The sequence below is a fragment of the Antechinus flavipes genome, chromosome 4 (genome assembly GCF_016432865.1).
Source record: "Antechinus flavipes isolate AdamAnt ecotype Samford, QLD, Australia chromosome 4, AdamAnt_v2, whole genome shotgun sequence".
Lineage (NCBI taxonomy): Eukaryota > Metazoa > Chordata > Mammalia > Dasyuromorphia > Dasyuridae > Antechinus > Antechinus flavipes.
The window spans coordinates 463,184,092-463,207,683 of record NC_067401.1 but is presented as its reverse complement, the minus strand read 5'-3'; the positions used below and the strand labels follow the sequence as shown (position 1 = coordinate 463,207,683).

The 23,592-nt window shown below is 43.4% G+C and overlaps 1 protein-coding gene across 2 annotated transcripts in view; it reads left to right on the top strand.

Moving 5' to 3' along the window:
- The window catches only part of PGM1 (phosphoglucomutase 1), a 65,096-nt gene that overhangs the window by 26,284 nt on the left and 15,220 nt on the right, over positions 1–23,592 (top strand). The window contains exons 1-7 of one of the 2 annotated variants that reach the window (XM_051999518.1): positions 1,357–1,742; positions 9,595–9,757; positions 10,617–10,763; positions 11,728–11,853; positions 15,395–15,585; positions 18,461–18,615; positions 19,579–19,694. In XM_051999518.1, coding sequence (XP_051855478.1) covers positions 1,446–1,742; positions 9,595–9,757; positions 10,617–10,763; positions 11,728–11,853; positions 15,395–15,585; positions 18,461–18,615; positions 19,579–19,694 — 1,195 coding nt within the window. In that variant the 5' untranslated portion in view covers positions 1,357–1,445. Of the gene's footprint in view, positions 1–1,356; positions 1,743–9,594; positions 9,758–10,616; positions 10,764–11,727; positions 11,854–15,394; positions 15,586–18,460; positions 18,616–19,578; positions 19,695–23,592 lie in introns of those variants that run through there. The other variant, XM_051999519.1, reaches the window with a different exon arrangement.

Here is a 23,592-nt window from a genome sequence, read left to right as displayed (position 1 = left end):
TGTAAAAACGGAACTACTGTTTTTATTGCTGTTTTAAGAATGTGACTGAAATGCTAGCTGTCCAAATGGGCTGAGAACCTTGAGTTAATTAAGGCATTATTTCTTAGAACCTTAGAGACTTCTTTGTTTAGAACAGACCTGGGATTTTATGGGTAGAAGGATCCACACATACGTCCATGTATATGTATATAGATAGATATTTCTCTAAGATATATATCTAAATAAATATATACACACAAAATATATATCTATATCTTAATGGACATCTATCCATTTATCTTCCATCTGTCCTTCCATCCATCCATCAGTCTACCTAGAGATCTCTCTCTCTTTTTTCCTCCGATACTGATGTAAGTGGGACTTTCTGTGCAATTTAAAGCCTGAGATTGTAGCCTGAGGCCCAAGGGCGCAGAGGCAGCGTGTGTGACAGTCGGATCTTCCTGACCTGGGGGCAGCTCTCTAGCCATAGCTCCTCCCTGTGCCTCCCTCTTGGGCCATTTCTCTATAGAGCTTTCAAGTCCTTCTCTTTGGCCTTGGGTTCATGTCATTTTTCCCTCTCTCGAACAGATTAAATCCCATAAATTTAGGAAACTTGGCTTTTATTTCGTTATTACTTGAGTTTTCAAATATTTGGTCTGCTCTTACCCCCCACCCTCTTTCCCCATATGTTAGAGAAATAAAGGGCTGTTTCAGCACTTGGGGAACATTTGTACATCACTAATCTTGGAGCGCTGAATGCCATTTTGTTCAAACCTTTGGTGGTGAGGGAATAAATCTGTTTTGTGAGATGCACTCCCCCACGCCTGCTCTTTAACTCTTCACGAGCATTTGGACGGGGAAGGCTCTTGGCTGTCTCCGTGACGAGGCTCTCTAGAAGGGAACCCGAGGCCTCGGAGGCGCCTCTTCCATTTTAAGAGTGACCTTTAAACTTGCTGGGCTGCACAGGACAACTTGAGCCTCAGAATGCCGTTCCCAGCTGGCCTTCCCCAGGCAGGCGCAGTGCGGGGGTGGCGGGGCAGCCAGAGCCACGAGGGGGTTCCTTATCCCTGCTGAGCCGGGCCGAAGCCGCTCCCTGATCTGGCCCGGCAGGCGGAGGCTGGCACCGGTGTGGTGTGTGTAACCGAACCCTGATCCCAGCGCCACCCTCCGGAGCCATCTCCACCCCCGGGGAAAATGAGGCAGAACTCAGTGGGAAGCATTTGACTGGGATTGCTGAGGCTGTTTGCAGGAGCAGCTTGGGGGCCCCAGAAAAAAATCTTCTTTTTCTAAACCGGTGCCCCTCCTTTCGTATCAAATAGCCGGAGCGCCGGAGCTAGTTCCATTTACTTCCAGGGCAAGTCAAGGAAAGCTCTAGCTCCCTTGGGTGGGGAGCCACGGAGGGACTGGATAGACAGTTCTCTCCGGGATAGAAATAGCCATTGCCAGACTGAACCAAATGGAAGATAATGTGTGATTTCAACTCAGATTTCCTCACAAAGAGAAAAATGGAAGACGGGCCCCTCCCACTGTTGACTTTTCTCACAGCTCCTTATCATGACCAGAAACCGGGAACCAGTGGCTTGAGGAAGAAGACCTATTACTTTGAGACAAAGCCGAGCTACCTGGAGAATTTTATCCAGAGCATCTTCTTTTGCATAGATTTAAAAGACCGACAGGGCTCCTCCATGGTGGTTGGCGGAGATGGGAGATACTTTAATACATCAGCTGTAGAAACAATAGTGCAGATGGCCGCCGCCAACGGGGTGGGTATCTTGATGGATCCTTTGCTCTCCCGATGATCTGTTCGTTTTATAAATAGGAAAAAGGAGTAGCCTGGGCTAAGCGCGCCCAGGTGGGGGTGGCTATTTGGACACACACCCCCAGCCTTCTAATATAGAGGAGTTTTAATGTCAACTCTCATGCCCAGGGCTTTCATTTTTGTCTTTGAGTGTCCGGCACACAGCAGGCACTTAATCATTGCTTATTGGATTGAATTGAATCGAATCATGTAAGTAGTCTTTAAGTTGCTTTCTTTTAAGAAAAAGGTTGTGTGGCTATTTGCTTTAGAAGGTAGAGTTACAATGCTGTTTGTTGATTCCTTTGATATTTTTATCTGCTATTTATGTGTGTTGTTTTTGGGGGGAGTAGGGAAGAAAGAAGAGAGAGATTAGAAAGAAAAAAAGAAAAATGAGAAAACAAAGACTGAAAAAAGAGAAAAGAGGGAGGGACAAATAAGGGAAGGAAAAAAGAAAAGAAAGAAATGTGTGAAAAAAGGAAGAATGAACAATAGAACTAGACAGAAAAGACAAGGAAATATAAGATAAAGACAAAAGAAGAGAGAGAGAAAAAAAGAAAGAAGAGAGACTAAAACGGGGCAAGAGAAAAGAATAGAAAGAAAGGAGAACTTTAGAAAAAAGAGAAAATAGAACTAAATAAAGAAAAGGAAGATAAATACTAAAAAGAAAAAAATGGGGAAATGAGAAGAAAGAAAAGAGGTAGAAAAAAATAAGTAAAGAAAGAAAGAAGGAAGAGAAAAAAGAAAAAAGGGGAGAGAAGGAGGGAGAAAAAGAAAGAATTTGGAAGAGAAGGGGTAAGAGAAAGAGACAGAATGAGAGAGACAGAGACAGGGGACAAGAGAGATAGAGACAGATGCAAAGAGAATGAGAGAGACAGAGAGAAGCCACCCAAAAACTTCCCTGTAAACTGTCCCCTTAACTATTTTCTAAGGGCTTCGAGGACGAATGTATCCTCTGTAGCTGGTGCTAATGAGTGGTGGGGAGAAAAGGGTTTTCTTTTCTTTCAATGGCCTCCTTGTTATAGTTCAGCCACTTGTCAAAGAGGCAAACAAAACCCAGGACCTGCAGCTTCTTACGGATGGGGCTGTGCTGCAGGAATCCTGGGAGGGGACTGGAAAATCTTCGGTGTAAGCTTTCCAAGTGGCCCTTGTGCCAGGGGACCTGCTCCTAAGAACCTGGTACACAAAGAAGGCCTGTTTGTAGCGAGCTTGTGCAGTGGGATAGAGATAATAGCCCCTAAAGGGCTGGGGAAGGAGGCTCAGCTCCGGCTTTGTATCATGGAAAAAAAATCATATTGGCTCAATGAACGGGCACCCGAGGACTCCAACTCTTGGCTTCTGTGATGCATGAGAACAAAACCCTGCTCTTAATATAACAGTTGCCGCAGATGCCCTGGTTGGCAGTTATGGTCGTCACTGCTATATCCCTTGTCTGTCCTGCAAAGGCCTCGTTGGATTAAAACACGTAGCTGTCCCCTTTAAATATCGGAGGCGATGCGTCGAAATGTCAGCCAGATGCTCACCTCCCCAAAGGAGCATCTTTAATGCTCTCTGCTCGGGGAGGGGGCGGGACCTGCCCCTGGGAGCAAAAGACAGAACGGCAGCCAAATCAGCCTTTCATTCATTAGACTTCAGTCTCGGGGGCAGCCTGAGCAGGTGTGATCACAAAAGCCAGATTGAAACTGAACCAAAGGCCGACCCCCGAGCCCACCAAGGCGAGCATCCGAGCCCTTCGGAGATCCCGCTGTTTGTTCCTGGGGCCCGCACTTGGGGTGGGGGGCTCACACTTGGCTGGGGGGCTCACACTTGGCTCGGGGGGCTCACACTTAGCTGGGGGGCTCACACTTAGCTGGGGGGCTCACACTTGGCTCGGGGGGCTCACACTTGGCTCAGGGGGCTAGCACTTGGCTCGGGGTTTGACGTCGCTGATGAGGCGCCCTGTGCCGAGTGATTAGGAGGCGTCCACATCTTTAAGCTAAAATATGAGGTGCTGTAAATTTCATCTTGGAAGGGCGCCGGGCAGGGAGCGGCAGCAAGATGCTTTTCATCTCTGGAGCAAGAAGAGATGGAGCGTTATTCTCGAGCATCCATCTCGACCAGTGAGGGAGACAGGGGACGCTGCCCGCCTCGCCATGATCTATCTGGCTTCGTTTTAGCTCCGAGAATGTATAATCGGGGCAGCTCCCTGGAACCTGTCTTATTTACAAGGCAGAGGTTTGCTAAATAATACATTTAAGGGAAAAGCTTTGGCTAAGCTCTGCCCTGGGTCCGGCAGGCCCACCCCGTGCTCTCCCTGCCTTTTCTCAAGGTCACAGCTAATTAAAAACAGCCTCGGTGATTGGAGGAGCCGGGCTTGCCCAACAGGCCCTCAACTGAATTACTTAAGCGTTAAGCAAGCATTTATAAGGAGGCATGTATTGGAGGGAGAGCCGGTGATAGGACGGGGTTCCACTTCAGCCCAGCCATATGCTGACTAGGACAAGTCATTCAATCTCATAATGCTCCAGGCAACTCCCCAAGGCCCCGAGTTCCAGAACTGAACTACAGAGTGAAGGGAGTGTCTGCTCTGGGAGTCCCCACCAATAAACGATAACCATAATAGCATTTCCATTGCATCATACGGGTACTTTAAAGTTTACCAGGCATTTTACATATATCTCATTTGAGGGTGGTAACAATAATCATAATAAGAATAGTGCTAATAAAGCACTATCTTAATTTCCTCATCTGTACTATGTGAGTATCAGATTCCATGACAGCTCATGGTGGGTAGAGCGCTAGACTTGAAGTCAAGAAGATCCGAATTCAAATCCAGGCTCCAACACTTATTGGGCAAATCACTTAATCCTATTGGTCTTGGTTTTGTTGTCTGTAAAGTGGGATAATAATAGCACCTACTTAGTCACAGGGTGGTTGTGAGGATCAAATGAGATCATATCTAAAACATTTTGTAAACCTTAAAGAACTATGCTTTATTTGATTTTTTAAATTTTTAAATTTTTTAAATTTTGATTTTTTATAATCAAAATCAAAAGTGTTGATTATTTACTATTCCTATCATTTAATATTTGCGATTAAGTTATCAAATCATAACAAAATTTATTATTTATTATTTTATTGTTATTACCTCTGTCTCAGCTCTAAGTCTTATGACTTGATCAAACTCAATGGGGTGTGTGTTTGTGTATGTGTAGAGGGGCCCTTTATATGTTTAATGTGCCCCAATTTTAACCATTTAAACATTTAGGAGATGATAAGTCATTGGACAGTTGTGACGGCTAAAAGACAGGGCCGTGGGGAGAGGGGGCGCCAAGGTGGAGACAGGAATAAACAGCCACGCCCCTCTCCAGGATCTCAGAGATTATTACACATGGCAGCAAATTAGAACCTATTTTCCTGTGTTCAGCTTGCCCTTCCCTTCTCCCTCCCCCAATACTTTAAAATAAATTACAGAATATAACATATAAGACTCATGAATGCTAAGTTTCCCTTGGGTCTTATGTGAATTCACACTCTCTCCATATTCAGGGAATTATGATGCACAGAGTCAGAGATTGACAGGACCCATTTGGAATAGTGATACCCCATCCTTTACCGAGAGCACTTAGTGTGATGTGTTTTGACATGAGAAAGGTACCACTGTGTGCAACCAGTGGGAAGGAGAAACCCAATCTTTGCTATTCCGTGGGGTTGGGGAATAATGAAGGTGACCATCAATTAAAAAGAAGACTTCGATGTTCCTTTCTACCCCACCCAGGCTTCTCTCCTGTATCCCCCAGCCCCCCCCCCCCCAGGTGACCTCTGAGAACATTTAGCTCAGTCTTCCAGCCTGGGTCTGCGCGGGGGGCTCGCCACGTTGTCAAGCCCACAAGCTGAACATGGAGTCTTTTAATATGTTCTCTTGTTCCTCTTTCTGGAGGTCGGGGAGTTCTTCCCCTGGGCTCTGTGAATTTGTTTTTATAATATTTTTCTCTATTTCCTTTGAGGGCCTGGGTATTTCATTTTAGGCATCACAAGCCCGATTCGGGCAAGGGCTCCATGGGCACCAGGTGCCAAAACGGGCAGTGATGGGCAGAAAGGGTTAAGGAGCCCCGCTAGCACAGGATCCTAAGGTGGGAAGGGCTTTCACGGTCCTTCAGTCTCAGCCCCTCCCCTTTCTTTTGAAAGGTTGCTGAAGCGCTTAGAGATCCTTGACTAACCCAAAGCCACACCAAAGGGAAGTAGCAGAATCGGATTCTGAACCCAAGTCCTCGGACTTTCCATCTCATTTTGTTCCATTTTTATTGAGATTCTAACATGTCGGGCAGTGTGTTAGGAGTTAGGGCTACACATGAAATTTGCCTTTGAAGACCTTAAAGTTCAACTGAAGAGAAATAAAACATGTCCACATTAAATGCAAGTCACCCTGTTGAAGGGATGACCCTTATAATCAGGAATGAGCTCCCGAGTGATCTGAATGGGGGAGTATGTGAGGGAGGATTTAAGCGAAAAGGCTGGAGATTTTCGGTTTTGAGGCAGCAAGGTGCCCAGTGGGTAGAGTACTGAACGTGGACTCAAACCTCTTCTCAGATCCTTTATAGCTGTGTGACCCTGGACTAGTCACTTATCCTCTGAGATTGCCCATGGGCGCCATGCTTGTTCTTCCCTCCCAAGGCAGAGAATGCCCCCCTTTCAGATGGGGCTCAAACAACACCTTTATTGTGGAGCCTTTCCGGAGTTCCTCAACTGCTGGTGTCTCTTTCCTCCAGGTTCAAGCTAATCCTTTCTCAGCAGTGTCTGATTTTGCAAGAAAAACCCAAACGGGGTCACAAAGACTCTGGAGTGGTTTACCATTTCTTTCTCTGGCTCAAACTGAGAGAAATGGGGCAAATGACTTGTCCGTACTGATAGTAAGGGTTTGAGGTCAGATTTGAACTCATGAAGATATTTTCCTGACTCCAGTTTCACCACCCTCCCCAGTGCCCCACACCCCACACCCCCTTGTACTTAACTACTTAGCATTTTACTCTCTTTGTTCTGTATGTCACAATGAATGTTCTGGTGACTCTTCTGTTTGTTTGCCCAATTTGAAAAGGGGACTGTTTCATTTGTTATGTTTGCCGTCTTTCTTCCTGGCACAAATACATGGTTTGTTGATTGCTTGATTCTCCATTTCATCCTTTCTAAAGCAGCCAAGGTATTCTTATTATCCACAGGCTGAATGTCCCACTTCTTCATTCAAGTCCCTTCAGTAGATCTTTCCTACCTCCAGGGTAAGAGACATACCTTCCTCTGGCCTTTCCGAAATCTTCCTCCCTGGATCCAGCAAACTTTTCCAGGCTTATTTCCGATTTCTCCATCTCCCACATGTTTCCGGTTCTTGTCTCCATCTTGTTTTTCTGTCTTGGGAATCAGGAGCCCACATCACTGGACCTCTGTGAGCACTGTTTACAGTGAAGAGGACCAGGGGCTGCTTGGTTGAGTACTAAGATACAATTGGAATAAACTACATGTTTGGTAAGGAACAAATTTAATTATTGGGTAGCCAAGGTTTCAGTGACCTGGAAAAAAGTGTCACATTCACGAAGCCAGGGTTCAAATCATGATAGGGGATGTGTCTAGTGGGTCCCGTGGAAACAAGCACAAAGCACTTTCACCTCTGGAGGGGGATATTTAGGAGCTGGGCAGCTGAGTCAAGTGAAGAATTCATTCAACTCTTTGTGTCAGGAATTGTTCTAAATGCACGTATAGAAAGAAAGGCAAAAACATGGCCTCTGTCCTCGAGAAACTTACATTGCAATGGGAGAGACAACATGGAAACAGCTATAGCCATGGGGGACGTAAAGGGGAGGTGATATCAGAAGGGAGGCACGAGGACTGTGGGAGGAATGAGCGAGGTTTCTGCGAGAAGGTGGGCTTTGAGACGAGGAGGGAGAGCATCCCAGTTGTCCGTGAGCACTCAGAGCTCATACTGCCCCTCAGCAGATTTTGAGTCTTTTATTTGCTCCAGGTCCTCTGCACACAGCCTATTCAGCTTGCTGTTTGGGGCACCCAAGTTCTAGACCCCAAATATGGCTTGGACTTTTTCAATTAATTGAAGATAGGAAGATCAGGAAGGACCAATCAATGGAATAAAAATTTATTTAAACACCTATTATGTGCTAAAAAGAATAAATTATAGAGTGCTACTTTTCTTATCCAAACTCACATAACTAGTGTTTTGGCTCAGTGTTTAGAGGGCTGGGCCTGGAGTCATTCAAATATGGCCTCAGATGCTTAATAGCTGGGAAGATCACTTACCTTCTATTTGCCTTAATCCACTGGAGAAGAAAATGGCAAACCACTCCAATATCTTGGTCTAAAAAACTCCATGAATGATATGATCCATGAAAGTCACTCATGGCCAAATGACTGAACAGCTACAAAATTTTATTGCTATTTTGCAGATAAAAAAACAAAAAAAACAAAAAAAACTGAGGTTCATAGTAATTTAATGACTTGCCCAAAATGGTAAATAGCAGAGTCAGAATTTGAACCTAGGACCTATGATCCCAATCTAGCCCTCTTTCCACTGTACTTTGTTGACGTATAGGAAGAGAGCTCAAAGAACCGACTCTGATCTAGGAAGGTGTTTGTTTTTTATTTTTAATTGATAATTAATGATGGATATAATTGATTAATAATTAATGATTAATTGATATCTTCTGTTTTTATGTTTCCATTATTTCCCAATATAGCCTACTTTTCCTCCTAGGGAGTCTTCCCTGTCACAAAAAATAAAAAAAAAAAAAGAAACTAAACAGCTCAGCAGAACGGACCAATACATTATTATATGTCCAATATTCCATGTCTCCAGTCTTCCATCTTTGCAAAGAAGTAGGGAGGTGACTCCTCACGTCCCTTCCTCGGGGCCAACTTTGGCCATTATAATTTCACGGCGCTCAGTTTCAATAATTTCCTCGTTCTTTCCATTTATATTGTTGTAGCTCTGGAGTAGGAGTTTTCCTGCCTCTCCTTCTTTCCCTCGAAATCGGTTTCTCTAATTTTCCTTTGCTTCTCTGAATTCTTTCTATTCATTTTTTGTAAAAACCCCTTCATCCATGAACGACAATGGCTCTCGGCCATTCCCCAGTAGGCAGGCATCTGCCTTGTTGCCAGTTCTTTGTAACTACCAAAAAAAGTTGTTATAAATAAGTGATTTGTGTGGGACCTTAAAAAGATTATTCCTTGAAATGAATACTTTCATTTGCGGAGGCTTTCCTCTTCTCTTGGGTCACCCTGTTCTGAAATGACACAGTCTGAGAAATGGCCTGAGGTCTGAATGATGTTGTTCAACTCTTGCGGCCACACAGAGGACGCCATTAAGACATTTTGTCCCGGCTTTTAGAGGGATGTTATGAAGCGAATTTTCACTCTCTGTTTGGTGGAAGTAGAGATAGACTTATTTACGTCTCTTCCTGGCACTTTGTTCTGGGCTTGTTTGTCTCAAGGAGTCTAGTGAAATAAAAAATAAAGCACTGAATTAGGAATCACAAAGGATTTGGTTAAAATCCCACCTCCCTGGGTATGATTGTGTTGATCTGGGCTTATTATTTCATCTGAAATGGAAATTTCTGAGTGGAAAATCCCTCTTACCTGTTCACACCTATAGCTCATCTCAGTTTTGAAGGTTGGTTGGGGCCTCTAGCACTTCTTTGAGCTTAAGCGACTTGTGTGTATCAGAAACAAAACTTGTTCCCAAGTTTCCCTGGCTGAGAGCAAACACCTCTCTGCTCTGCCATTTTGCCGAGTCCAGATTCCATGTCTTGCCTTTGAAAGTTCCGTATGGATTTCTCTTCTAGATTGGAAGATTAGTGATTGGACAGAACGGCATTCTCTCCACTCCGGCCGTGTCCTGCATCATTCGGAAAATCCAAGCCATTGGTGGGATCATCCTGACAGCCAGCCATAACCCCGGCGGCCCTAATGGAGACTTTGGGATCAAGTTCAACATCTCCAATGGAGGTGAGTTCATTCGATTGTCGGTGGATGAGCCAATGGAGAATGACTGAGGAGACCTGGGTTCAAGGATGAGGTTCTCAATAGGTTTCTCGATCCTTTTGTCTTTTTGCTTCCTTTTCTGTGAAAACCAATAAGATCTTCATTCCTCTTTACCTGTTTGGGATCAACAATGCTACATTATAAACATTACTGTTATTATTATATTGTTTATTATAAGGAAATATGGAATTTGAAGGGGAAAAGCTGATACAAAAGGCATGAAATCCATCCAGTGTCATGAGAACTGAAGGAAGGCCCCACCATGTTGGGTAGGATTCCTTGGTACAGCTGGGTGGTTTAGTGCGTAGAGTGCCAGGCTGGAGTCAGGAAGTCTTTACCTCTGTCTGCCTCAGTTTCCTCAACGGTAAAGTAGGGATAAGATTAGCCTCTAACTCCCCAGGTTATTGTGAGGATCAAATGAAATAATATTTCTGATGTGCTTGGCACCTAGTAGGTGCTTAATTAATGTTTGCTCCCTTCTCCTTCCCCCCTTCCGATTTCTGGGTCTGTGGCTAGAATCGCCCCTCAGGCAATTCTGGATTGAAGAGGTGAGAGATTTCAGGTTTCCCTTCTCCGGGCCAAGCATCCCTAGGTCCTTGTCACTTTGGTGACCTTGTATAAATCCCTTCATGCTCTGCTTTCAGTTTCCTTGTTTGTAAAACGAGGCAGAAGAACTCCCAAGTTTCCTTTAACTCCAACTTGTGTGTTCTCTTTCCTAATGAATGTGACGGCCCAATGAGCCGCTGCCCAGATGCGTCCCCTGAAAGCCTCCTTCCCTCCATGGCCGCCCCTCAGCAACCCGGGATTTGCTGTTTAATTTCAGGTCCGGCTCCTGAAGCCATCACGGAGAAAATCTTCCAGATCAGTAAGACGATTGAAGAATACGCCATCTGCCCGGACCTGAAAGTCGACCTCAGTGTCCTTGGGAAGCAGCAGTTTGACCTGGAGAACAAGTTCAAGCCGTTCACAGGCATGTACCCCTTCCCTAGCTCCTCTGCTCGTGGCGGGAGCCCCCGCCCTCAGTTGCCCCCGGGAAGCTGGATTTTGCCGTTCTAGAAGGCTTCACCTTCAGAGGCTTCACCTACATTAATTCAACGAGCTCTGGTTTCTTTATTGAAAATGTGTTGCTGCCCTTGGTTTCGCTGGCACGGCCCCCCACTGATTCTGCCTTGGTAGGAAGAGAAGGCACAGTGACCTATGCAAGCAGCATTCTGGGTCTCCCTCGGAGAGAGAAGGCTGGGTGCCCATGTCAAGGGCGCCCTATTTGGGGATGAGCTCGCTGACCTTGAGTCGGACCTGGCGCCTCAGCGTGGTCCCCTCTCAAGTCAGGGCTGTATCCTCTCAGAGGTTCAGTGTGACTTTGAACTTGACCTCTACAGTGGATGAGGGTCAAAGGTTATGGGCAAACCTTGGAGCCTCTGGGTAGCGCAGTGGGTAGAGTGGTGGACATGGGGTCAGGGCCGCTTTGGGGCAGAGGGGCACCAGTGGTTGGGATGTGGAGACAGTTTTAGACTTTGAAGCAGCCGGGTAATGCCGTGGAGCCAGCCTGGGCTTAGAATCAGGAAACCCGGGTTCTTATCCTCCCTGAGACATTTCCCAGCTACGTGGCCTTGGGCAGCCACTGAGTATTTCTCAAACTCAGTTTCCTTATCTCCAAAATGGGGAGGTTGGACTCAGTGGGCTCTGAATTGTAACCCTCCTTCTCATGCTCTGTGGCTCCCCTCAGATATAGATCTGTAGCTCTGCAAGAGTTAAACTCTCAGTGCCCCAGACGGTTCTCAAAGACTGGAAAGTGCTCCCTGCGCTGGTAGAGGGCATTTCCTCATCTGGGAGGTCTCTATGAAATCACAGCTCTCTCTTTGAAATTAAGTTCAAGCTTTAAAAAAGGAGTAAGTTTAAGTTTCCTGTTTCTCCGTCTTGTTTTATTTCCTTAGTGGAAATCGTGGATTCGGTGGAGGCTTATGCTACCATGTTGAGAAACATCTTTGACTTCAGTGCCCTAAAGGAGCTGCTCTCAGGCCCCAACCGGCTCAAGATCCGCATCGATGCCATGCACGGAGGTAGGAAATGACAGTCATGAGGGCATGGGTGCTTGGCTTGGGTTTGGGTGACTGTGAACACTTTGATCCGTGTGATCCTAGGCAAATCACTGAACCTCTGCCTCAGTTTTCTTGTCTGTAAAATGAGAGGGTTAGACCCAATGACCCCACAGTACCTTTTACTTTTAAGTTTCTAATCCTATGAGCTTGAAAAACAAAACTTCAGACACCAGCTGTGTGACTCTGGGCAAATCACTTAACCCTAATTGCCTCCAAAAAAAAAAAAGAACAAAAAAACAAACAAAAAAAGAACCAAAAACTAGATTTTGATGAGATACAATATTATGAAACCTTTCTTTCAGTCAAAAAATACAGAACTTTTTTTCTATAGTGTCCTCCATCTTTCCCTAAGGGTCAGTCAGTTGCTAGAGATGGTAAATATTATCTTGAACCACCCAAATGTCCTCTTTCTTTGATGAAAGGAAGAACAAGTTGGTAATCGACAATAGGAAAATCAGAATGTAGCCCTGCTTCTCTTCCTCCTCTTCCTCTTCCTCTTCCTTTGCTTTGAAGGTATCTCCTCATTCTTCTAAGTCAGCCTGGCAGCTGTGAGTTAGTAATAAGTGGAAACCCAAAGCATTAAACATTTCCCCTTTTTACTCAAGGCCTATGGCTATTGCTTTGAGTTCAATAGCATCCTTCTTGATAGAAATCTAAGGCTCTACTTTGTATATACTTTGTTTCTCCTCTCTCTCCCACTGGAACCTTGCACTCTGGATAGCTGGCTTCTGGTAAGTGATTTTTTGTTTCATCTGGCTGGAACTCAGGCATCTCCCTCATTTTTCAATCCCATGATGCCCTTGTCTATGTCTACTCTTAACTCCTTTTTGATATTCTTTTCTGTGTGGTCTTCTTCCATTAGAGTATAAGTTCCTTACAGGCAGGGACTGTCTTGTGTATTTGTATCCCCAGCACTCAGCAGATGGTAAACATAATAAATGTTTTCTCTTTATCTAATAAAGTATTTTTTTGGATGAGGAAGCCTGTTCCATTATTGGGCAATTCTAGTCATCGTAAGTTCTTAATTTTGAGTTAATCTCTACCATTGGATCCATACGAAAGGTATATTATCTTGTTATTAAAAGGCCAATCTTCTGCTAGAAATGTGCCTGGCAAAAAAAGAAGTGTTGAGAAAATACTTTTTGAATAATTGATTGAAATCTCAGTCAAAGGAGCATTGTTATCAGTGAGTCCGACTTAATCAGGACAAAAATTCAGAGACAATAATAGCTCATAAAGCCTATGCTTGAAGCCCTCTGGTAGGCAGGAAACCGCGACATCTTTTTTCCTCCTCTGTCTCATGCAGGTTCAATGCTCGGGTGCTAATCATGATTCTGATTCCATCTCTGACCCCTATGGGAGCTTGATCTGCTCCATTTTTAACTTGAGCTGCTTTGTTCCTTCTCAGGTACCCTGATAGCCTTCCCTTCCTGAGAACTCACCTTAATGATACTGAACTTGGTTAAGCTCATTGAAGTTCAGAACTCCCAAGCTCCAAGAGTTCTCCTGCCTCAGTTTCCCCAGTAGCAGGAATGACAAGTGTGGGACACCGTGCTTGGTGAATCCTCTACCTACTGAGGCAGACAGCCGTTTGTACTCTCATGGTTAGCAATCTTTCCTGGCCTCAAGCTTAAATCAGCTTCCCAGCCACTTCCTTCAGCTTTTTCTCTTTCAGTCTTCAGGGGCCAAGCAAGATCATCCCTGACCCCTCCTAACACATGTGGCTAAGAAGGAAGGAGGCTGCCTTTTAAGCCCGAGGACCTCCCTGATTAAATTATTGATGTTCTTACCAAGAGACCCTTTTGAGACCTTCCCCATTTATTCCAGTGCCGTTAGTCTCACATTAGTCATTTGGGAGGGGGGCGCTTCTTCCGTGACTCATACAAGAAAGTTGGTCTCATCACCTGGCAGTAATCCTTTGTTTTTGACCCAAACCATGCTTCCTCAGCTTGAGCTCACATTTTATTTGCCAGACTTGGCTCCAGAGCATTTCAGTTGTGTCCAAAATTAAATCCATCCTCTAAGATGTCAACTTGCTTCCATCAGGGATATTCGGAAAGATGTGCCCCAGGTTATAAAGCCAAATAGGACTTATTGAGTGATTTCTAGGTGCCTGCCATCTAGGAGGCTGGGGTCTGGCTAATAAGAGGATCTCGGGCCAGAAAACGTTTGCCCTGTCCTGTGAGCCCTCGGGGGCTTCGGAGGAGGAACCGGTGCCAGTGAATAGTTGTGAAAGAACAGGGCCCACGGAGCCACTGAGCAAGTAGTTGTGAAGTCCAAAGAATGGAGTTAAGGATTCATCTGTCAAATGAATCACCAAATCTAGGGGCGAGGCAGGAAAAGGAGGCATCAGAGATTTGAATAGGATTTTATTCTTCCCTCCCCACCCCGTTATATGTCAAAAAATTATTTAGTATTAATTTTTACAAGATTTTGAATCCCAAGATTTTTCCCTTCCTCCCTTCCTTCCCCTTCCAAAGATGGTAGGCAATTTAATATAGTTTATACATGTGCTATCATGTGAAGCATTTTTTCCATATTAGTCACAATTGTGAAAGAAACTGATCGAAAGGGAAAAAAAAAAGAAAGAATAAAGTCAATGGAAAAAAAAAAGTCTGCTTCAGTATCCATTCAGAGTCCATCAGTTCTTTAGCTGGATTTTGGATAGCATTTTCTTTTGTGAGTCCTTCGTACACGACTTGATCATTGTGTCGCTAAGAAGAGCTGCGTCCTTCATAGTTAATCATCGCACCGTATACAGTGTTTTCCTGGTTCTGCTCATTTCACTTTGCATCAGTCCGTGCAAGTGGTGATTTCTTTGAAAACTATTCATTCCAATCCTTTGTGAACAGATAACTCAGCAAACATTTACTACACACCTACTGTGTGTCAGACATTTTGCTAAGTGATGAGATATAGTGAAAGGGACCTTTCGGGATAAAGATTATTTTGGGGATCCTTGGTGGCTAACATAGTATCTGGAATATAGAAGATACTTACTTAATAAGGCTTATTGGATTGAATGGGTTTGAACTCTTGATTTTGTTCATTAACATTCCGTCCCTTTTTTACCCATCATCTGTATTGGAAGCTTCTTTACACCAGGTTAGAGTATAAAACTTCCACCTGTTTCCAATATTTCTGATCAATCAGCCAGGAAATGAGTGTTTATTACGGGCCTACTGTGTGCCATACTGCTGTCTGCTGAGAATACAAAGACAAAAGTAAACAGTTCTTGCCTTCAAGGAGCTTCTATTCTCTTAGGGGAGATCTACATCCAAATCCAGGCATTGAGACATATGCAGAACAGGTAAAACATTTGCAGTTTTAGGTGCCATCCTTTTTTTCATTATGTTAAAATATGGAAATGCTTATTTTATTCCTTAACTTAAAAATAAAATAAATGAAAATTTAAAAAAAAGAAGAGAGAAGGAATGAGTGAATTTCACTTAAAGATATTAATTTTCACAATCGGTTTGTTTTCTTTTCCTGCCTTGTCTAGTTGTGGGACCGTATGTTAAGAAGATCTTGTGTGAAGAGCTTGGTGCTCCTGCCAACTCAGCCGTCAACTGTGTCCCTCTGGAGGACTTTGGGGGCCACCACCCTGACCCGAACCTGACCTACGCAGCTGATCTGGTGGAGACCATGAAGAGCGGAGAGCATGACTTTGGGGCCGCCTTTGATGGAGACGGGGTGAGTCGATGCCTTTCAGTGTAGTTAACCAGCCTTTATCTCGTGGCCAGGAGCTGGGCTCAGTGCTGTGGGTTTGAAGATAAGGGCACAACGTCAGGGCGTCCTAGTGCTTCCATTCTGATGAGGGAAATCATCTGTGCATATTTTAGTAAATCCCAGTATAGAAACAATATGGGGACAGCATTGACACTTGTGGAGGAGGGGAGATTGAATTCTGAAGGACTTTGGGAGGATCCTAGGAGGTGGAGAAGATGAACATTTACCATTTATTGACCTCGTCCCTTCCCTTTCTAAAACAAAACATGGCGCAGGCTGGGTTTTATCCCGGAATGGCCGAGCACTGTCCTTGATGTTGGGAAGAACCCATGCATTCACCCCTGACACTTCTGGTCCTCCTGGCTCTGTGACCTTGAGCCAACCTACAATGCATGGCAGACTGGCAGAGAGGTCCGAGGCTCTCTGGTGCCACCTTTGCCCGTCTCTATAAGAGATGGGCTCTGAATCAGCCTGGTATCTGCAGGGAAATCTTTGGAGCCAGCATGTCCTGGGGTCAAATCCTACCTCTGACATATATGAGAGCTGTGACTCTGGGTGACTTATTTCTCATCTCAGGGTCCCAGGAAACTCTAAGGCTTACGGATTGCCAAGCAGAGATTGATCTGCCTTGGTGAAGGGAGTTTCCTCATCATGGAAGTCTCCTGCCCATGAAATCACAAGTTTGGATCAAAAAGAAATTCCCTTTTGTGTTTGTATCTCCAATGTTTAGCACAGTACTTGGCACATTGTAAAGTTTTTTTTTTAATTTTAAATTTATCCTTTTATTTTTTCATATTAAACATAAAAATCATTTTAAACATCGTTTTTTAAATTTTTTTTGTGTTCCAAATTCTCTCCTTCCTTTCCCCACTTCTTTAGAAGGCAAAACTTTGGTATAAATTGTCCACATGCAGTCACACAAAACATGTATGATTCCATCATTACTCAGAACCCATCAGTTATTTCTCTGGAGGTGGATAAAACATTGTAAGTTTTTAACATAGGTTTTTACTTGTTTATTCTTTTCTATTAATTGAGCTGAAGAACTGATCCTTTAATTTTCCAGTTTGCCCAATTCCCACAGGAGCTACTTGTTTTTTCCTTAAAACTTATTGCTAAGCACGAGGTTTTAAGATCCAGACTAAAGGCCTTCTGAGGTTATGGTGGCCCATTCTCTTCATTGTATAGAAAAAACTGATGTCCAGAGAGGTTGGGGGAGGGAGGGGGTCGTGGATTTGGAACCTGAAAGGATCTAGAGGATCAGAAGGAACTTTAATAATTGAAAGAGTTAAATGCTTAGAGAGCAGCCAGAGCATATTTTGAACCCAGATCTTTGATACATCCTTTCTGGTACAACATGCTCCTCCTTCCTACACCTTTTCATGAGTAAATACGAAACAGCTTATCTTTAAAAAAAAAAAAAAAAAAGAAATAAACAAAGTATTTTTTTTAGCACTTCCTATATAAAAGCCCCTTGCTCAGTCCTGGGGCTACATATGGACGTCAGCCAGTCTCTGCTCTCGGGGAGCTCACTCTCTAGAAGATGACTGAGGTAGTGATCTTTTCATAATCATGCTTTACATATCGTGTCTCTCTGAGACACATGTAGTCACTTGTCAGAAAGATAATGATGACTAACATTTCTATAGGACTTGCCTTGTTTTGGGCAGTGATTAGCTTTTTCCAAATCTTTTTGATTTACACGATGACCTTGGGCAATAGGTGATATGATTATTGCCACTTTACAGATGTGGAAACTAAGGCAGTCAAAGCTTAAATGACTTGCCCAGGATCTCCTGGCTAGTATGTATCTGAGGCTGGATTCCTGACTCCCTCGCTGCCTCCAGACAATCCCTCTGGGAAGCTTTGTCCTGAGCCTTGGACAGAGTCCCACTGCCTATTGGATTGGGGGCAGAACCTTCTGCAAATAGAGACCCCATCTTTAACGAAATCTACTTTCCAATCTCAATAGACTTTGGACAGAAAATGTCATCTGCAACCAGAGAAAAAACCGAGGAGATTGTTTTGTTTGTTTGTTTGTTTTATCATTTTGTTTTTTGTTTTTTTTTTGCTGAGGCAACTGGGGCCAAGTAATCACTTGATTACTTGGATCACCAGGCTCACACAGCTAGGACATGTTAAGTGTCTGAGACCAGATTTGAACTCAGATCCTCCTGACCTCAGGACTGGAGACTGAATATAAATCCACACCTGTCATGGTCACTTCTTTTTTTTTCTGTTTTTTTTTTTTTTTTAATGTCTCCCATGGTTTTTCCCTTTGGCTCTGATTTTTCTCTCCCAACATAATTCATAAAACAATGTGTATTAAAAATAAACTAAAAAAAAAAATAAAGAAATCTGCTTTTAAACAAAAGGAAAGAGAGAAAAGAAATCTGCTTTCCTCCCATAAAGGATGGCTTCAGGGACCATCGAACTGGGTAAACATCTCTCACTCCCTCTGTCATCGAGGTCTCATTTCTTCTAGGCCAGAGGAATGGTGGGTTTCTGAGATGGGAAAAGGTCTTTGGGGTTAAAGGTTAGCAGGTCCTGAGGGGCAGCGGGAGAGAAGAGAGCTTTCAGCTCTCGCCGAGTTTGTTTCTGCATTTTAATTGAAAACATTTTCCGAACTGTACGCCATTGATGGAAGGCTTGGCACGGCGGGTGCCATAAAAACCCAGGGAGCAACAAACGTCCAACGGAGAAGGAATTTATCCATTTTCCATTTTATAATTTTATTGCGAAAAATTATTTTTGCTGAAGCCAGGCCCTCCATTCCCTTTTTAAAATGTTCATACAGTTTGATGCAAATGCCTTCCTTTCAATGCCCTTTCTCCCAAAGGATCGAAACATGATTCTGGGAAAGCACGGATTCTTCGTTAACCCTTCGGATTCCGTGGCCGTCATCGCCGCCAACATCTTCAGCATTCCGTACTTTCAGCAGACGGGCGTCCGGGGCTTTGCCCGCAGCATGCCCACCAGCGGGGCCCTGGACCGGTGAGTGCCCCCTCAGGAAGGCTCGGGTTTGGAGGGAGGGCAGGGAGCAGTTCTGACAACTTCCTCCAGCATCAAACACAATGCTCCACGGGGCTTTTGTAGACCTTTCCTTCCTCTCCAGGGATCCCCACCCTGTGATCCAACAACAGGAGGCTCCGGCTCCCAGCTCCATTCACGTCTTTTCACGGAGATCCTTCCGCACCTGGAACGCTCTCCCTCCTCGGCCCGCTGAGGAGAAGGGGAGGCTCTGAGTGGCTGCCATTTTCTCATGTTTGGTTTACGGGCCTCACTCGGCTTATCCAGCATCTAATGGGGACCCTCTGGCCCTGTGGCTTTGAGGACATTTCCAAAAATTTTTATTTGAAGCAAACCGAAAGGCCACATTTCCCTAAATGGTTATAGAAAACTCTTTGGTCTACAAAGCATCTTACATATAATCTCAACCATTCCAGAGACAGGTGCTATTATTACATGTACTTTGCACATGAGAAAACTGAGACAGATGGAGGTTAAGTTTATTGCTCAGGGTCAATCTATCAATTAAGAAACATTTATTAAGCATGTGCCAGGCTTTGTGCTAATTTTTGGAGCTACAAAAAGAGGCATGAGATAGTCCCTGCCCAAAGAGCTTATGATTTAATGTAACGTGAATAAATATATATATATATATATATATATATATATATATATATATATATATATATGTAAGGGGTAAGAAGGCTGGCCATGCAACTAGCAAGTGCATGAGCATTTCTGTGGAGTAATGGCGCTCTTTTTCTTGACCACCTCCTTCCCCAGTGGGGACAGTACAGACTGTAGACCGGAGGCTCTGTCGTAGAATCGGGTCCACCCCGGTATGCTATCAGCTCGGGGGGTGCTGGGGCTAAAGCGACTGTGACTTCCCTCCTTCCCGTGAACCCCGTCTCCTTCCCAACGTGATGCAATTTTCCCGGGCCTCTGCAGGGTGGCCAACGCTACAAAGATCACTTTGTATGAAACTCCGACGGGCTGGAAGTTTTTTGGGAATCTGATGGATGCAAACAAGCTGTCCCTCTGTGGGGAGGAGAGCTTCGGCACGGGTAAGTCAGCCTTGCTGGTCTGTAAACACTGTGCCTGTGAAAGATTAGACTGGTGGTGGCCGGACAGAAATAGCCACGGGGCTGGATGCCCCTTCCGCGCAGAGCCCATTTATTTATAAGTGCCCTGGCTGGAAGCTACCCCTCTGAAAAGCTCCCCCCACGTTGATCGCCCAGAGAACGTGTTCCTCATGTACCACCCTTCCCTCCCCCCCCAATCACCGAGGGCAGGAAGTTTGGGGGCCTCCCCCACCCGTCCCGAGCCCAAACACATTCTTCATCCTCCCGGTGGTCAGGAAAAAAATATAGAGGCCGAGGAAAGTTTCTCGTTTTTCTTTAAGGAGCGGTTTCAGCACAGCCTTAAATCTTCCTCCTTAATGGACCTAAGTTTTCTCTAATAACAATGTTATGATTTATTACCATTAAATGAAGGGAGGGCAGGAGGGCCGAGCTAAGTTGCTAGGCAACCGTTAAGGGCAGTCTGGTCTCAGCCCAGAGCTGGCGCGCTGATTGGAACCGGTTTGGCCACGGACTAGTGGTCCTTCTCCTACCTGCAAAGCGCTTTCCAAGTATGTCTCTTTGTACTCTCACAGCCAGCCCAAGCACTGGGCGCTATTATCCATCCCCATTTTACAGGCAAGAAAGTAAAGGTGGCCAGAGGCTAAATGACTTGACTGGGGTTAAATATCAGCTACTAAGAGAATTTGAATTCAGGTCTTTCTGCCTCGAGGTCTGTACCAGGTAGCTGTGTGTCCGCTCCCTAAAATGCACCCACTCTTCCTGCAACGGAGTCCCACCAAATCCTCGAAGGCCTCCGGCTGGCCCTCTTTCACTGACCATTGTGATTATAGGATCATTCAGTCAATCAACAGGCATTTCTTAAGCACCTACGGTGTGCCAGGCACAGGACTGAGTGCTATGGATACAAAGAAAGGCAGAAACCCCCTCCCTGCCCAGGCTTCGAGGCACTCACATTCTAATGGGAGAGACAGCGTGTAAACAACTTTATACAGACGAGATGGGTTCATATGTGTATGTTTATATGTCTATGGAATAAAATATAAATATATGTTATGGATAACATATTGCTATAACAGCATAGGCTATATTTCCATATATAAACAAATGTATAAACCCATATATTTAAGTTAAAGTGATATAATATAAAGGATGTAATAATTTAACATATACTATATATTTATGTAAAAATATATAAAATACTTGAATATATATCTTGGATGTATGTAGTTGTTTGCATGTTGTCTCTCCTACAGACTGTGAGTATATATGCTTATATAAAAATATTATATCTATAAGTATATGTATTATATACATTATATATGTATATGTAAGTACATATTATATATGTACTATATAAGTTATATATAATACCTATGTTTATAACTTAAATATATATTCAATACACAACATATAGTATATATAACTTAGATATATTTATGTACAAATAAATATACATCCTAATGGGAGATATGTGTGTGTGTGTATATATATATATATATATATACACACATCTACAATACACATGCATGTATATATATGCATATGTATACGTGTATATATATACAATATATAACTAAAATATAAATTTTTGTAGAAGTGTATATATACCTCATTCTAAAGGGAGACATATAGATATATATACACAGAGTTCTAAATATATCTGCCTATATGTGTGTATATATATGTGTGTGTGTACACATGTATATGTATTTATGCATAAATTCAAACTCTGACTGTAAGCTCAGTGCTCCATTCACTTGTCCCATTGACTCTTGCAAAGGGATACCGGCTTATTGACTTTGGCTGATTAACAGCCTCTACCGGGCAAGCAGGAAAAAAGAGCAGTGTGTTATAGTGGAAAGAGCTCTGGATTTTGCGTTGAAAGACCTGGACTGGCATCCTAGCTCTGCCATCTATGAAATGTGTTGATCTTGCTCAAATAATTTCCCCTCTCATTTTCCTCATCTTTAAAATGAAGTGATTGGTTTTTCAATAAAGTTTATTTTTTTATTTTTTTATTTAAGAGATACAAGGAACTGATTCAGATTTATATGTATACCAACCATTTCAAAGGCAATTTTCAAAGGAAGAAATCCAAGCCACAAACAACTGTGTAAAGATAAATGAAATCACTAATAATGAGAAATGCAAATTAACTCCACTCTTAGATTCCAAATCATATCCTTCATTTTATAGAAAAGAAAAAAAGATGTCTTTTGGAAGAATTATGGGAAAGTAGACATTCTTATTCCCTGTTGGCAGAACTGGGAATGGATCTGGTCATTTTCTAAGAGAATTTGTGACTCTTATGCCATTTGACTCAGAGAGTACCATGAGCAGCTTATCATCTCAGATGTCAGATCAGATGTATCATAGATTAAAGACAGAGTGAAAGGACTCATGCGGACACAAATCTTCTTTTGTAGTGAAAACAACCGGAACCCAAAGGGTTCCATTTAATTGAGGGGATGACTAAATAAAGTGTGGAATAATACATGACTAAAGGAACAGTGTCAGAGAAACTTGGGAAGACCTATAGGAACAGATGCAGAGTGATGTGAGCAGAACCAGATTAAAAAATGTATACAATAAAGTTATTAAAAAAAATAAAAATAAATAAAAATAAAAAATGTATATAATAAGAACAACTTTGTAAATGTAAATTCGAGGAGGGAGACTCCATTGATGATCCCATAAAAGTAACGACCTTTGTCAGGTAACAAGACTTTTTGACTGGATCAGTGATTTAAAACCTACTTGAGTCAATAAAAATCACTCCACACAAACTATTGGAGCTCAAAAGCTGCCAGCGAAGGGACAAAGGATGTAGGTTGGAGCCATGGGTAGAGAAGGCAGATTAGGACCCTCTGGCATTTGGTAACAGAAGCCTCTGGTCCCTTGCCACTGGTGTACCTGTTTTTCTCAAGGACTGAGCAAAGGCTTAAGAAAGAAATCTCCTCCCACAACTTTCTGTCCTCTTTCTTCAAAGATATTAACATTATTCAAAGGTTTCTAGCAAATCTCCACCACAAAAAGGCCAGAGATAGATATAAATGGGGATTAAGACAGAAAGCCTGGTCTTAGCCAAAATGTCAGGGATTTTGCTAAGTGGGGCCTTGGAATGAGTGTGATTGAACTTGTACCTTTTTATCTTAAAAAAAGAAAGAACTCCTTAAATCTCAGAGAAGGGACCAAGTGGACTTTAGGGACCATTATACTGCCTCTAGATTTACAAGCAAACTAATTATAGTAATTTGTTGGTGTTGCTCAGTCATTTTTCAGTCATGTTTGACTCTTTGTGATCCCATATGGGGTTTTCTTGGCCAGGATACTGGAGCAGTTTGCCATTTCCTTCTCCAGCTCATTTTACAGATGAGGAAACTGAGGCAGACAGGTTGAAGTCACTCAGCTAGGGTCACACAGCTAATAAGTGTCTGAGGCTGGATTTGAATTCAGGAGGACCTGAATTCAAATCTAGGTCTTTTTGACTCTACACCCAAAACTCTATCCACTGAGCCACCTAGCTTCCCAGTTGTTATAATAGGAAGCTACATAAAAGAAAGCCACCTTTGAAAGGCTTGAAAGTTGTGCTCCATGCTGTGATATTCCAGGGGACTGGTGATAAAGCATGTTAGTCACTTCTTGACAGAGATGCAATGGGCTCAAGATGCAGGATGAGATAGATGGTTTTGGACCTAGGCAATGTGGCACTTTGTTTTACCTGGCTGTGCGTTTTTGTTAGAAAGGCTTTGTTTGTCTTCCTCTTTTCTTCTATTTGGTTTGAAAGGGAACCAGAGATAGGAAAGCAAAAAAGAAAAGAAAAGAAAAAAGAGTCATTGAAACATTGTTATTATTATTATTGTTATTTTGACAAAGCAAT